The sequence below is a fragment of the Solea senegalensis genome, linkage group LG9 (genome assembly GCF_019176455.1).
Source record: "Solea senegalensis isolate Sse05_10M linkage group LG9, IFAPA_SoseM_1, whole genome shotgun sequence".
In the NCBI taxonomy this organism is placed as follows: Eukaryota; Metazoa; Chordata; class Actinopteri; order Pleuronectiformes; family Soleidae; genus Solea; species Solea senegalensis.
Genome location: NC_058029.1, coordinates 10,153,127 through 10,168,644, shown reverse-complemented (window position 1 = coordinate 10,168,644; position 15,518 = coordinate 10,153,127). Strand labels below are relative to the sequence as shown.

At 39.8% G+C, this 15,518-nt stretch overlaps 2 protein-coding genes across 2 annotated transcripts; both read left to right on the top strand.

The window, feature by feature from the left end:
- The first annotated feature begins 227 nt into the window (after positions 1–227).
- pigv (phosphatidylinositol glycan anchor biosynthesis, class V) lies at positions 228–3,665 on the top strand. The gene is made up of 3 exons (XM_044033383.1): positions 228–592; positions 1,648–2,814; positions 2,896–3,665. The coding sequence occupies exons 1-3, from the start codon at positions 530–532 to the stop codon at positions 3,181–3,183; spliced, it is 1,518 nt and encodes a 505-aa protein (XP_043889318.1). The 5' UTR covers positions 228–529; the 3' UTR covers positions 3,184–3,665.
- Positions 3,666–5,109: 1,444 nt separating this feature from the next.
- On the top strand, positions 5,110–15,169 carry zdhhc18a (zinc finger DHHC-type palmitoyltransferase 18a). Its single transcript, XM_044034261.1, has 9 exons — positions 5,110–5,722; positions 7,037–7,197; positions 7,409–7,558; positions 8,411–8,548; positions 8,672–8,723; positions 9,557–9,659; positions 9,748–9,860; positions 9,992–10,097; positions 13,496–15,169. The coding sequence occupies exons 1-9, from the start codon at positions 5,490–5,492 to the stop codon at positions 13,832–13,834; spliced, it is 1,395 nt and encodes a 464-aa protein (XP_043890196.1). The 5' UTR covers positions 5,110–5,489; the 3' UTR covers positions 13,835–15,169.
- The last annotated feature ends 349 nt before the right edge of the window (positions 15,170–15,518 follow it).

Genomic DNA, 15,518 nt, shown 5'->3' with positions numbered 1-15,518 from the left:
CACCTGCTGGAGAGGGAGGGGAAAAACTACTGTACTGTCGTTCGTCGTCGATGTACAAATATGAATAAAAAAGATGAGTCACTCACGGGAATTAAAGAACATTTATCATTTATTTATTTCATAAAATGTTGTCAGAGTATACTTCATGATTTACGCAATTATGTGTGCTTCCTCGTCTGCGCCCACTAGATTTTATTTTGAAATGTATCTCCCTGTTGCACCGGAAGTGATACCGGAGGGAGCATAGAATGAAAGTATGTGGGGACAAAGACCGAACCTGTGCTTTTAGTAAACAAACGCTGTTTTACTGCTAACATGAGCGGTCATTGGAGAAAATAATTACCCGCACCTGAAATAGTCAAACGAAACAAAGGCTTTGACAGAGTCTCATTTTACCCGGTGGCTGCTCTCTGTTAGCTATGTTAACGGAAGATCATGATGAATCGAGCTGTGACTACCTCGTAGCAGCAACAATGCTCGGGCCTGTCATAACCGGCCTTTTCAGTCTTTGTCCGTCACATTAGTGACCATGGATGTCAGAGCAGTGCTGCAGTTTGCCACATTCACCAGGAGCCTCTCGCTCCTGTTGCAGGTACGTCTAGGACAACGTGAGTTAGCATGTTGCATGCGTGACATTCTGCTAATTACTGCAGTTTACCCACTTCATAGCCTCTAGCCCTTCATTTCCTGTAATGGTTTCGTCTAGGCCTGGTATGATGTAGAATATCGCTTTGAAATGTTATGTGGAATTGTAATTAATTTACAGGAAATGTAAGCTAGTTTTTATTTTGAGGGGACAAGACGAGTAAAAGACAAGAGCATTCAATAACAGAAAGAAATATGAAACATTATTTTTAACGTCACAGAAAAATACAGTTCTAAATGAATACAAGAAAAATATAACTCCTTTTGTTTGTGAAAGAAGTTGGAAGGAATGATGAAAGAATAATAAAATGGGCAAGAATAATGTTGAACAATTATATTCAAGCTTCCATTTCTAATCAGTCAGTAAATGTTTGTCTGTTTTCTAATATAACCATGTTTCAAATTTATAAATGCAAATGAATGGTGTAAAAGAAAACCCAGCATCTACTAGTTTAAATATAAAATAAGACTTTATTTTTGAAAGATTGAAAGTGCTGACCAATTCAAATGTCCATACTGTTTTTTTTCAATTTTATTTAACCTTTATTAACTGGTTAAAAGACCCATTGAGATCTCATTTACAAGGGTGACCTGGCCAAGACGTCAGTAGCACAAATTCAAAAACAGATACAGATTACAGACAAGAAATTAAAAATAAAACTGGTTTTAAAGTAGTTGAAGTGCAGGAGTTGTGAACACTTTCAAGAACACAGGCACTGGTCAATGTCATTTAAGACAGACAACCTAAACTTGCCATTTTGAATGGATTTTAAATGTCTATACATATGGGCGTCTATATTTTTATTAGGTTTTATTTTTCATGTCATATAATAACAATTATAATTTTTCATGAAAACCGAATGAAAAGTAAAACAATTATTTGTTTTTGTATCATAGCAAATAAAAGCATGTAATAAATATCTCACAGTCAAAGTGACTAGTCCAATCCCATACATTTTTTTTGCATCAAAAGCTTATTTTAACACTAATGTTTCTCCTCAGGCTGTGTTGAACGCTGTCATCCCAGACCATGAAGCTGATGCGTTCATGCCCCCGCGGACAGAAGAGCCTCTGTACCTGGATTCTGCAGTGGAGTGGTTACTGGGTGGCCTCTCTCACTGGGATGCAGAGCACTTCCTTTTCATTGCAGAGAGAGGATATCTCTATGAGCACAACTTTGCGTTTTTCCCCCTCTTCCCCGTTGTGCTCCGTGGCCTGGCAGAGACACTGCTGTGGCCACTGAGCGGCTGGCTGAGTGTGCGGGGCCGTCTGCTGGTGGCTGTTGCTGTAGGTAATAGTGCCCTCTTCCTGCTGAGTGTGGTCGCCCTGTACGCTCTTAGCAGAACAGTTCTGCAGGACCGACGTCTTGCTCTGCTCTCCAGCCTTCTTTACTGCATCACACCTGCCAATGTTTTCATGACTGCTGGATACTCAGAGAGCCTGTTTGCTGCCCTCACGTTTGGTGGTCTGTTCCTCCTGGAGAAAGGATTTACCTTCCGGGCCTGCTTGGCGCTCAGTATAGGCACCGCAGCTCGATCCAACGGACTTGTCAACATTGGATTCCTGCTGTATCTACCATCACTGCATGCCATTTCTCAGATTCGTGTGTATCGCACAGCAACAAAAAGCCACTTCAAAGTCTTCCATTACATTTGGGTTATCATCCGTCTCCTGCTCACTTCCCTCTTGGGAACTGCCTTTATTGCTCTTCCCTTTTTTGCTTTCCAATACTATGGGTATAGGACGTTTTGCACACCATCTGTCTCCCTGGAGCAGATCCCCCCAGCTCTTATCTCACTGGCTGAACGGAAAGGTTACCGAGTACCAGATGAAAATGGTCCACCACCCCTCTGGTGCATGAGACCCCTTCCCCTTCTTTATTCTCATATCCAGGACGTGTATTGGGATGTGGGCTTCCTTCGTTACTTTGAGCTGAAGCAGACACCAAACTTTATTCTAGCTCTACCTATGGCTTCCCTCGGCATAATGGCAGCTTATGCATATTTTATAGCTAATCCAGAACTCTGTCTGAGACTTGGGCTCTGGGAGACAGGTGCAAACAAAGGGCTCGAAAAACCCACACCGGGATTCTTCAACCCCAGGGTGTTTGTGTATATTGTGCACTCTACAGTACTTCTGATTTTTGGAACTTTGTGCATGCATGTGCAGGTAGGTAAAACATGTAATCACACTTTAGTGGAACATTTAAACTCTCTAGATGTGATTAACATGTGTTAATTATTTTTACAGGTTCTAACCAGATTCATGGCCTCCTCATCTCCTGTGCCATTTTGGATAAGTGCTCATCTACTCCTCCTCAATGAGCCACTTCTTCATCGTAGGAAAACATCCAACCCCAGCATACAGCTACAGACAAATTCCAGAAATGGATGCAAACACACACCTCAAAACCCCATAATTGCACTGCTGCTGCATTTTAAAATTTGCTCATCTACCACACAAAGCATCCTGGGATACTTCCTCTCTTACTGGGTGCTTGGGCTGGCACTGCACTGTAACTTCTTGCCATGGACATAAGACATGACTCAGCTTTAATTGCAATATTTATGTGTAGGACTAGGTTATTTACCATATTTTACTTGACATGAATCCACAAACAAAGCCATTTTTCTCTGCAATTGTTACATTACAGAAATTATAATGACAATAATATTACTGTAATTAAATCCAAATCAAATAAAAAACAAAATACTTGGCCTTATATTTTGGTGATGATGCCCAACTTGTCTTGCTTTCATTTTTAATGCAGATGTATTTATGTAGTAGTCAACAAATTTCATTACTACATCTTCATCAAACATGTTTGTAGTTGACTGAGAACTTTTGGTTGTAAATTTTTGGAAAGACTGGTTGTACTTGGGAAAGACACTTGGTGAAATATTAAGATTTTATCTACTGTTTGTTATTGCACTGCATGTTTGTTAGAATTATGCCAAGATAAAGCTGGGGTCTTTTGGATGTGACTGAAAAAATAAAGATTTTGTTGCAGTAAAATATAATTGTATTGTTTGGAGTCAGTGTGTTATATGACATGGAAGCCTGTTTAAATATTGATATTAATCTTTGTTTATAGTCAGTTGTCCTAAACTCGAATCCATCGGTCATTGTCATATATATGGAGCAATGTGTCTTTGTAGCAGCTCAAATTGTAGATGTTTAGTTCTATCACTGCAGAAAAACTTGATTTTTTTTTCTAATCTGATTAAAGTAAAAATCAGAAAAGTGACTAAATTCCAGTATAAAACACACTGGTAACATGCTGTACTCCTATGAATACAATCATTCAATTTATTTCCTTTTGTTTGGTTGTACTGTATACTCTGTTAACACTTTATTTTGAAAGTTGTATGTTGGTAACCCTGTATATCACTACAACTACAACTACAAAAACTAATTGTCAAATGAGTTCACACCATGCTTATTAAGTCTACTTTTACTTTTCACGACTGATGTTGGGAAGGCGCAAGCGTAACAGCTTTGCTAGTAAGGTGAGACACCAGTAAACTTTAGGTTAAGTAATTATCCCTGGTCCTCTAAAACATGAGATGCATTCAATATACATTTGACTGCGTCCCACTGAAGAATTTGGAAAAGAGCATGGACACAAACATTCACAAACATTGACTTAATATGAAAACAAATAAGTCAAAAGTACAATTAGCAGTAAAAGTAGCAGAGTATTTTTTACTGTTGAGTGGCAGCCATCTTGGAATCCTATCAGGGTTTGTGACTTTCCCAGTTGGAAATCGGTTCTGAGGGAGAGTTCCAGTTCACAATTCCAACTTGGGACTCGGAAATTCTGACTTCCAACTAAAACTGGTGGGCACCATCAGTTTAGGGCTGGTAGCAACAATAGCTGAAGACATAAATCACTCACTGGAGCTTTAAAGGTAGACATATTCACAGTTATTAAAAACACAAAATAAGAAAGAAAAATAAATTACAATGTAACTAAATCAATACACTCTAACCTTCCCATTTCCGGAAGAGCATGAGAATACTATAGCTAGAAATGCTGACTTGGCATTCTGAACTGACTGAACTGAAGAAAATTAAATATTTGCGATTAAGAATGCTGGACTCTCTCCATTGCCTTTTAACTGTGCTCTCCATTCATTCATATGAGGAAAAATGCAATCACCTTTTGCCTTTGATATGCCCTTTCTATATGCCCTATGGATTCAAGTTGCAAAAAATATAAATTATTTCAAAAAGTATAAAGATCGGGGGGTTGGGGGGGTTAAAACTCTAATGATAGTGAGAAAGCATTAATGAGCCAAACGTTTTGATGTATAAATTGTTAGAATGACTGAAAAATATAGGAGTATAATAATACAACATATATTACAATAGTCATATAATTATTTAAGAGAAGGTTTGCACATTTCAACGGGGATACAATATGTGTCACACCTCTATCGTTGACGTCATATCCGGCTTATTTTCCGCTGCACCGCGAGTAAAAAGGAAACCGCACGCATCGTAGAGCCGGAGCTGGCGTGACTTTGTTGACTCTTCAATACAAAAAGACGGAGTCTGCGAAACGAAATCAGCATAAATATTAATATGTAAGATGGCAGTTAACCTCGAGCGAACCCTGGAGTCGATTCAGCGCGTTAAAGTCGACCGCGGAGGACAATTACTGTGTTGAAGCCTCAGAAGACTGCCCGCTGGTAACTGAACGCCAACCGAACAGAGACTGTAATGTACCATGACTGAATCTTGAGAGCACCGTCTCTCGAAAAAACGCGACGCGGAAGGAGAGTGTGGTGTGGATGTGCCTTTAGCTACCTCCGAGCTGTGTGAATATCACTGTTTACACCATGAAGAACTGCGAGTACCAGCAGATCGACCCGCGGACGTTGGTTGTGTCGCCCTCGTCGGCGCAGAAACACACGGAGAAGGAGGCTGAGCGGCCGCGGAGGAAATGGGAAGTGTTCCCGGGGAAGAACCGGTTTTTCTGCGGTGGACGGATCATGCTGGCCAGACAGAGCGGTGTCCTTCCTCTGACTCTGGGCCTTATTGTTTTCACTTGTGGCCTTTTCTTTGGATTCGAGTGAGTAACTAGTCATGACCTTTATGTATTCAGACACGATAGGAGATTGCTAACATGGATGTAGAGGTGCCACAACGGTGAGCTTTATTTGAGCACACAGATCAGCCAAAACACTGAAATGATCAATGTTTCTCTATAGTGGCTGTACATACATGTATACATACGTATAAATGTATAATCTACAGTATATAGGTTGTGGCACATGAGCAAAAGCAAAAGAATATTTAAGTGAAATGCAAAGGTCCAGTGTTGTAGTTAACAGTTAACCTATCACACAATCACTAATCACACACAGACAAATGACAATAACACATTACATTAGATTACATGGAGTTCAGGATACAAAAGTGTTATTGTCTTATACAGAAATACACAAGTAAAGTTAAAGGTCTAGTGTGTAAAATTCAGGTGAAATTATTGTCATTTGGCAAAAATTGAAGTGCACGATCATGTGATTGTGTGACTTGTTGTTTTACATTACCTCAGTGATCCTTTCATATTTATATAAGGAATAGGGATGCACAATATTGGACTCTTTGCCTATATCCGATATATCGGGAGTGCTTGGCCCAGTAACCGATAACCATATATTTATTATATATATGGTTTTCCCTGCACCCAAATGCAGAGGTAATTTAGTCTCTTCTGTAGTGAAATTAATACAACATTTGCCTACTTATATCACAGCAGGTGTAGATATAAGATGTCATATCGGCGGATCTTGGTGTGTTTGCTAATATCCAATAATACATTTTAAAGGCAATATCTGCCAACATCGTGTTGATAATATCATGCATCCCTAATAAGGAGCAGGGTTAGCTTTAAGGAGGCTGCCATTTTGGACAGAGATTTGATGCCAACTGAAGTCTACATAGAACAGGGAAGGGTGAGGTGAGGGATATTTATCTATGTGCAACTCCACCAGTAAATGTTCAGTTTTGCACACTGTACCTTGGTACGGCTTCGTACCACTTTTTGGTGTCTGATATTAATACTGTTATCTGCTTTACCAACATCACACTTTCACCCCCTTGAAACAACTTGCTGTTTGAGTCAATGCATTTACCACCAGCTGCAAGCAGCCATTTAGAAAAACTTCACTCACTTCCTGCTCACGTGATATCTTTCTTTACATCATGTTGTCAACGTCTAGTGAAGCATAGATATTTGGGGTGTACACATTGTATGGATTTTATTGTATTGTATTGATTTTGACCGGTATATACCGATACCAACCTTAAAACAGATGACTGTTTTTAATGTTATGTTGATAGCTGTTTTTAACGATGTATGTAAATCTCTTTTTTTACACAGTTGCTCCTTCCTGGTAGAGCATCTGACGGTCTTCATACCTATGATTGCTGCGGTGCTCTTTCTGTTTGTTGTCATCTCCCTGCTGTGGACCAGCTTCACAGACCCAGGCATCTTACCCAGGGCCACTCCAGATGAAGCTGCAGACATAGAGAAGCAGATAAGTAAGTGCCACCTCGGTGTTGTTTGTTTATTGTGGGACAGATGGGGTTAAGGAGCTTTACCATATGGTGGATGCATTTGTATTTGAACTGCGGACCGACACCTAAGCGGCTTACTTTAACCAACGTGGTGGAAGAGCACGGCAGCTAGGCAAAACTTTGGGTTCATGTGTATCCTTAGTGGGTTTCTCTGCTTGTATTTCTCTATTTTAAGATACCTCAGGATCCTCTACATATCGCCCCCCTCCACGGACAAAGGAGATCCTCATTAACCAGCAGGTGGTGAAGCTCAAATACTGCTTCACTTGTAAAATGTTCCGGCCTCCACGAACCTCCCACTGCAGCCTGTGTGACAACTGTGTGGGTAAGGATCTGTTGTGAAGTTACCACTTATTCCCACTGCTTTAATTTAACTTAACAAATGAATACCTTTGCCAGGAGTAACACATTATACTTGTATCTGGAGGGTTGTCATTAGTTTGGCCTGATGTAGACCACCATGCCCTCTTATACCACTAATCTGTGTCTGATGAAACATACTTCTATTAAACACAGACATTTACAAAACCACAGAGCACAAACCTCAACCAAGGTCACCCACATTTCCCCACATTGACACTGAATTCTCTGGATCTGTGTCTGTAACTGAATCACCACCAAAATGTCTTCCTTAGGCCATAACCTACAACCCCAGGAAATGTTTGTGTAATTAAACAAACACAAACATGGACAAAAACATACCCCCCCTATCAGCTGACTGCCAGAGAGCACTTACCACAAATTATAATAAGTTTGTATTGCTGTGTGCAGGAGTTTAACAGGGTTTTTTAAGAAAAGAATTCCTCTATTATTGCACTATTCCTCTATTATTGCACTATTTTTTTCCCACTGTTTTTACACACATTTTACATTTTATGTTTATAATAGTTTCTTGTATTGCTGCTATGTCGAAACAATTTCCCCTTGGGGATGAATAAAGTATTTCTATTATATTCTATTCCATCTATTGACGCAGCAGAACAAGTTTGTTGGTCTTATGTTGAATATAAAAACTGGGTCATTGTGTTTCTTAGGTAAAAGTAAGAAACATTTTTGAAATGTTGACATAGAAACTGCATAAATGTATTATGCGCTACAGTTTATTTAATATCGAACCCAAAGCTGCTGTAAAACCTCTCCTTAAATGTCTGCTATGCGCTCTGTTTTTCACCTTCAGAACGTTTTGACCACCACTGTCCGTGGGTGGGAAACTGCGTGGGCAAACGCAATTACCGCTTTTTCTACAGCTTCATCATCTCTCTGTCATTCCTGACATCTTTTATTTTTGGCTGTGTCATCACACACATCACTCTCCGTAAGTATTCTCACTCTGCAGACAGACGGGATCGTCTCCAAGCAGTGGTGCATTGTTGTCTAATTTGTGTTATTGAGAAGCCTCTTTTCAAAGTTTTTACAAATGTGGTGTTGTTCTCTTCAGGTTCTCAAATTTGCAAAAGCCTTGTTCAAGCCATTCAAGAAAGCCCTGCCAGATATCCTTTGTACATATCACACTTCATAATTCGTTATTAGTAATAGTAATTAGTTGGATGGGATCTTTTTGTTTTTATTTATTTTCTGCCAAGACGTAATCTAAGTTACACTGTTGACAAGGCAATTTCCACTTCCTTCCAGCCTAAGCCCAAGCTTAAGAGGATCAAAGAGTTAGCAGTGGTTCTGTGCAGTTGTAGGTTTGCTGCCTCTTGTCCATGTGTGTTGATGTCAGTGTCTAGACAAGCATAGACTGCATGGCTGCAGCCATTCACAGGAAGTATGTGGGGTTTGTCATGGACTAGAGTACATGATTTGAGAAATGCATTGAATCTTATCGGTTCCTCTCCTGATGTAGATACTGAAGTTAAAAAGGGGGAAAACACAGCAGTTGTAAAGATGTTTTGTTTACTCTGAATGTTGTGTAAAATGAGTGGAAAACAAACACAATTTCTGCCTGTTGCATGATGCATCAATGTTGTTATGCTGCCTCAGTTTGATCATTATGATCAGAAATCATCTGTGTGAGCACAGAACGGCTCAGTCCCTTTCTGCTTTCAGGCATTCGCCTTACCTGTCTGCAACTATCTTGCTTCACTTTTGAAATGTTGCCGTTTCCTCCATCTGTCTTGACACGAAACTAATCACTTCCTGTGTGCAGTGTGGGAATTTAGCTGGACAACACACAATCTAAACGCCACTGTACAAATAAGCACAGATGGAGTCGTGTCAATTTGATAGGTTTAATCAGCATTGTGTGAACTTGTGGGATTTGTTTATAGTTTATATCAATAGTAATAGAAATGTTATCATGCCTTGACACTTCCTTGTGTACTGTGGTGGAGTTGGTGGTTTGTTTCTTCTCCATCTGGTCTATACTGGGCCTCTCAGGCTTCCATACCTATTTAGTAGCCTCCAACCTCACAACAAATGAAGATGTAAGTATCCCGGATTCATGTGTTCATGATTCTCAAACTAGACTCGGTCCAAAAACTGACAGTGCACCTTCTTTATTCCCCCGCACAGATAAAGGGCTCCTGGTCAAGTAAAAGAGGTGCAGACGAGTCTGGGAACCCGTACAGTCACAGCAACATCATAACCAACTGCTGTGCAACGTTATGTGGGCCCATGCCCCCGAGGTGAGTGAGGAGATCTTAATCTTCCTCTACACAAGTTTCCCTTGTCCGTCAGTCTGTGAAAGTATTCGTGGAAACGCTTCATTAGTCACAGCTCCGTTCATCAGAACATAATCCTCCGTTGTGTTTTCTAGTCTCATAGACAGACGAGGTTTCGTGCCTCCTGATGAGGCCATCCCTGCTGCGTCTGCCTCAGAGATAGAGCTGCCACTCTTCACGGCCAAGAATGACGCACACATGGTAGGATGAACCGGCATGTGGCCCCTCCCAAGTCCTGACTGTCCCCTAACCCTGTGTTAGCCCCCCGTCCTTCTGTGTGCCTTATATATCAACCATTTGTGTTTCACTCCCTCAAACTCCAAACTCCCCAGGATTACAGATTCAGCACCTCAAGCAGAGTTAAGGACACACTGTATTATACACATTGAATCTGTGTTATAAAAAGTTGCATTGAGTGTATATGTATATATGTTTCTATTCGAGCAGTAACAGTGTTCAGCTTACAGTAGCCTTCTGATTGAAGGAGCTACACAGTTTAAAGGCTTTGGAGCTGCTGAAGACGTCGTACTGCTGTGTTATGTGTTATTGTAGCTTTAGAGCAAAGTGTTTTTGGACAAAATGTGTTGTAAGTCACTTGTTTCGACACCACCCGGCAGTTAAATGAGCAGAGAAACATTTAACAGTGTGTTCAGGATGGTGTTGAGTAGAGCTGCAACAGTTATTTGATTATTATTCAGTTACTAAATTAATTGCCAACGTTTTTGTTAATGTTTTGAACAGTTTGAATGTTTTTTTTTTTATAAAATAAAAACAAGATTTCTGATTTCCGCCTCTAAAATGTGAATACTTGATTTTTATTTTAATGTATCTGGTTTCTTTGGCTCTGTGGACAAAACAAAAACATAAAATCATAACCTTTTTTCGGAAACACTGGTCAAAATTTTACTTTATTTTATGGAAGAAGTAAGTTACAGATAAATCGATGGAAATAATCATCAGTAGCAGCTCTACTTGTTACACAGTTAGACACCACTCAGAAGTTAAAAGGGAATTTCTTCAAAAAACGATTTCTTCATGCTGGTGTTGAGCTGCTCATACAGTATGTTATGTTTTGTTTGTGCTGTTGTGGAGTTGATTTTACCTTCTTATTCTCATGTTTTCTTATCTGTTATGTTGGGGTGAAGCCGTGCACACACAAATACTGAGTTCTGGACATGCAAATGATATCTGATTATGTTTTGTGTTTATCTGGTTTATCTGCACTTTATTGGTTATCATTTTTCACATGCATTGAATGGATTTGTCTCAATATTGTCATGTGTCTTAGGTAAATTTAAAGCTGGGCATTAAAAGATAGAGTTTAAATTTTGACAAAAGAAGTTTAGTTTATGAATGTTTTTGGATTGCACAAAAGATTTGCTTTAAAGATCTTACCTCAGATTGGTGGATTCTTTTGCTGTTAAGTAGAGGTCGACCGATATTTGCTGTCTTTTTCTTTTTTCTGGACAATATTGTTTTCACAGTTTTTATACAAATTATACACTATGTTGCTAACTAAACATTTATTTAGAGGTCTGTCAATCTGCATTTTGTGTCTGCAGTGAATTTATGTAATTTAAATAAAAATGATCTATAAACTAAATATTAAATACAATACTACTAAATATAAGAAATTGGTCTACCTCTGCCAAGTGTTTTTTTTCCCCCTAAAAAGTCTGCTTTTTTATTTACATGCAGGATATCTTTTATTTACCTAAAATATAGCATGTGTTATTTTCTATGTTAATTAAATAAACCAGTATTATTTTTTGGGGATTTTTATTTTTTATATTCTCTCTTACAGTACTGTGCAAAAGTCTCAGGCAATCATTGGATTTGATGTTTTTAGCAATGCCACAATGACCATAGAGTATGAGTGTTTCTCAATCATTGAATTGGAACAGGAGACGTGTATGCACTTTTAGAATAACTTAAACCGGTTTAACAGGTTAAAGTATCAAGTATTTATTAAGTGTGGCCTATCCTGTTCAAGTGGAACAACAGCACAACTCTGGCTCTCTTTAACCTGAAGTGAAACCCTAATTAATGTTATTGTGTTTTTCCCTGTATTTCATGTCCAGACATTTCTGCTGTGAATGAGGTCTATTATGCCAGGTTTACGTAAGACTTGCTTGAACATTACGTACACATGAGTCTTTTGCACAGAACTGTAGCTTTTAAAGATGTTGTATTTTATGAGGTTTTTTTATTAGCTATATACTAATGAAGTGAACTGTTATTGTGTTTATTTACTGTAAACGTGTGTGTTTTGTGCCTGTAGCTGAATCACTGGATGAGATAATTTGACACTCAGTGTTGTGCTGTATCCATTCCACTCTGCTAGGAGGAGAACTGTCAGGATGTTGCTTTGTCCTGCACAGCCTGAAGGGCGCTGCTGCTTGTAGACGGTCGATGGTAAGAGTAGAGGTTGAACGTCAAACCAATCACAGCATCTCGTCATCTGCCACTCACTCTGCCGTCCTTCATTCTGTAGTTGCTGTTAAGCTTTGGAGTGCTTCTCTTTTCTAACAGTTGGTGTTTTTGTGCTGAACTTTTAACCTTTCACAGTTAGTTGTTGTGGTTGGTTTGCATTGCCGGTGTTGACGGATGCACTGTCTTGAGCATGCTTCACTACCATTCATTCATCCTGTCATTAACAGTCACTTGTTCACATACAGCACTGGATGGAGCTCTTGTTTGAAGCTAAATGACTTTTCTCTTTGTCTTGTCTGTAGTTAGACGACGTCTGCGTCACGTCTCCCTCAGTTTTTGCTCTGAACAAATCCACAAATCCAGCAGAAACTCGGGGAAGGAGCAGTATCATCTCCACATATATCTCTATATCATGGTTTTTGTAAACTATTTTAAAAATAACTGATATTTCTACAAGCTTGATGAACAGAAACATCTATAAGTAGCAGATGCCAGTTTCACTCTTTGAATTTGAAGGCTCGCTTTGGTGAGGCTCTAAACATTTTTATTTTATTTTGAAGGCATAAGACACTTTATGTTCTAGTTGGCCTGATAGTATGTATTTTTTTATTAGCAGGGTCAGCTAAGTGTTACAGTTAAAAGGGGGTGGAGTGGCTCAGTGGTTAAGACAGGTACACTGTGTGCGAAAGACATCATGGTCGCAATGGTCGCAAGTCGATTCCACCCCTGGCTGATTGTACTCAATTCCATTCCAAGTTGCTTTGGATAAAAGCGTCTGCTAAATGACATGTAATGTAAAAGAAAAGCATTCTATTGTAGATATTCTGTGTCACTGTTCCATTCAGACTGACTTATATTGTCTTGAAGAAACGAAAATCTTAATTATCAATAATATAGATTAAAGTAAAATCGCAACACAAATTGAATCAGCGTCCAATCATATAGCGACAATAGCATATTGTCCTTGTCCTACTCTTCACCTTTGTTCATTGTTGTCTTCTAATTGCATCGTCTGCATCTGCTTTTTTTGTTTCAAACTAATCCTGTCACTCGCAGTTTCCTGTACATTTCTGTCCCACTTTTGTCCATCTTGACCATCAGCTTGACCTTTCGTGACATGAGTCCTCTTTTTTCTAACTCCCCTGTCTTTCCCTTTCTGCACTTAGTGCACTCAGAGCACAAAGGACATGTTGGAGAGGATGGTCCACTCCTCAGACTTCCATGGCCTGTGTCCACCTGGCACCTCTAAGACCGCTCCTCTTGGTTTGGGGGTCACCAGTACGCCAGCACGATCCACTCAGCCTTCGCCGTCTGCTCTGTGCTCACAGCAGCATGTTCACCAGCCTGTGGCCTTGCCGTGCACCACATACAGTAGAAGCAGCAAGAGGGACTCGCCGCTCTCCATCAACCCAGCGTTCCGTCTGGCGTCTCCCTCTCCATCACTGAGTCGTGTCAGCTTGATTCTGGACGATTCACCCGACACTGGCTTCGTCCCAATACCGTGAGCGTGTACCCAGTTATTATAGGAGAACAGGAGCAGTCATCGTGGACTTATTCCACTGCTTTTATCACTGGCAATGCTTTTTGGCTATAAAGAGACAGTTTCCACAGTGGTTATCATGATGTGTGTTTCCTGGAGGCTTTTTATGTTCCGCGAGCTTTATCAACACTCTTCTACGATGTGTGTCCCTCGGGGAATTGGCGGTAAATCTTAGTAACACTTGGAAGCACAATATAGAGATATTTTTTTAAACACCTTTTATTAAAACACCCATAAATTGTCTCCACACTTTCCAAAGACACCCAAGCCATCAGCCGCAGTGTTTCAGTTCCCGTTATATCTCGTACAAACTGGTCTTTAAAGCGGGGGAAAACTGTGGATGCAAGACGTATGTGATCGATTCAAGAGTTAGCCTTATGTCATGTCATCTGTATCAGCCCAGTGTTACTGTGTGGATCCATTTTGGCTGTTGTCAAAGCAATGACTTCTCCGTTTGACGGCGGTAGACATGGTGCAGTCTGTGTATTATTTTCAGTATTTGCACATTTTGTACATCAGCTGCTTCGAGCTAAATGGCACATATATTTTTGTAAAGTGCTTCACTTTAGGAAACAGTAATTGGAGGACGGTCCATTAAACATATGTGTTTGAATTCTTGTATTCACATTTGTACTATTTACTGTATGTATGTATGTATACAGACTGTACAAGCTCCACTTTTTTTTTTTTTTTGCTTTATCTCATTTGTTGGTTAAAGTCAGTCAGGGCTTGTGTTGGAGAGTTAGTAACCTCCTCTTAATGTGATGTACTAAGTCACTCGAAGTACAAGTGAGCATCAGTTATGTTTTCCAAACTGACCTGTTACTAGTGTGTAGGTGGTCAAAGGTGGTGGTTTGAGGAAAGTGTAAGCAGAGGAAAGTTGATGAGGCCTGTTGTTGTGTAGGCTGTGACCTTTTACTGCTCTTACAGCATGAAACTCAACCCCATCTGTAATGCTGGAGTACAGTTTCCTTTGAGTTTCAGTGTTAGCTTGTGCCACTAGGGGGCAGGATGTGAACAAGGATTGCAGCCTCATCAGAGGACAATTAGAAGAAAGGCCTTTTGATGTTTTATTTATTCATTGTTACTTTTTTATGGTTGAGAATTGAAGCTGTATATAGGTTGTGAGTTTGTGAAAAATCACTTTGCCATAGACGGTGGATCATTCATTCATTCATCCATCATATAGTTTGTGTAGAGAAAGCTACAAGCAGCGCTTGTATGAAGAATCTTGTTTGTAGGATGTGACAGTGGAACTGTAACATTTGGTCAATAAAAATGATCAGTTTGTTTTGGTTGACATCTGCTTTTTGTTACCTTTTCTTTCAGGAATGACATCTGAATCTCAAAAACAAAACCCTCTATCCACTGAATAGAAACCGCTGCAAAGTTCCATGTCAGTTTCTGACGTCGGTGACTATCAGCCTGAGTCTTTGTCAGCTCCCTCAAGGAAATGATTCAGAGATGCATGTTGTCCATATGTGGTCAGCCTCATACAGACTCTCATGTCATGAGAAAGATTCATATGGGTTGTGTTCATCAGATGAACTGTGGAAAACAGCTGATGCTACACTGAAAGTATCCAGGTTCATGCACAGTATACTAATCACCAGTTCATATTTACATGGCAAATATCTGAGATTGACAGT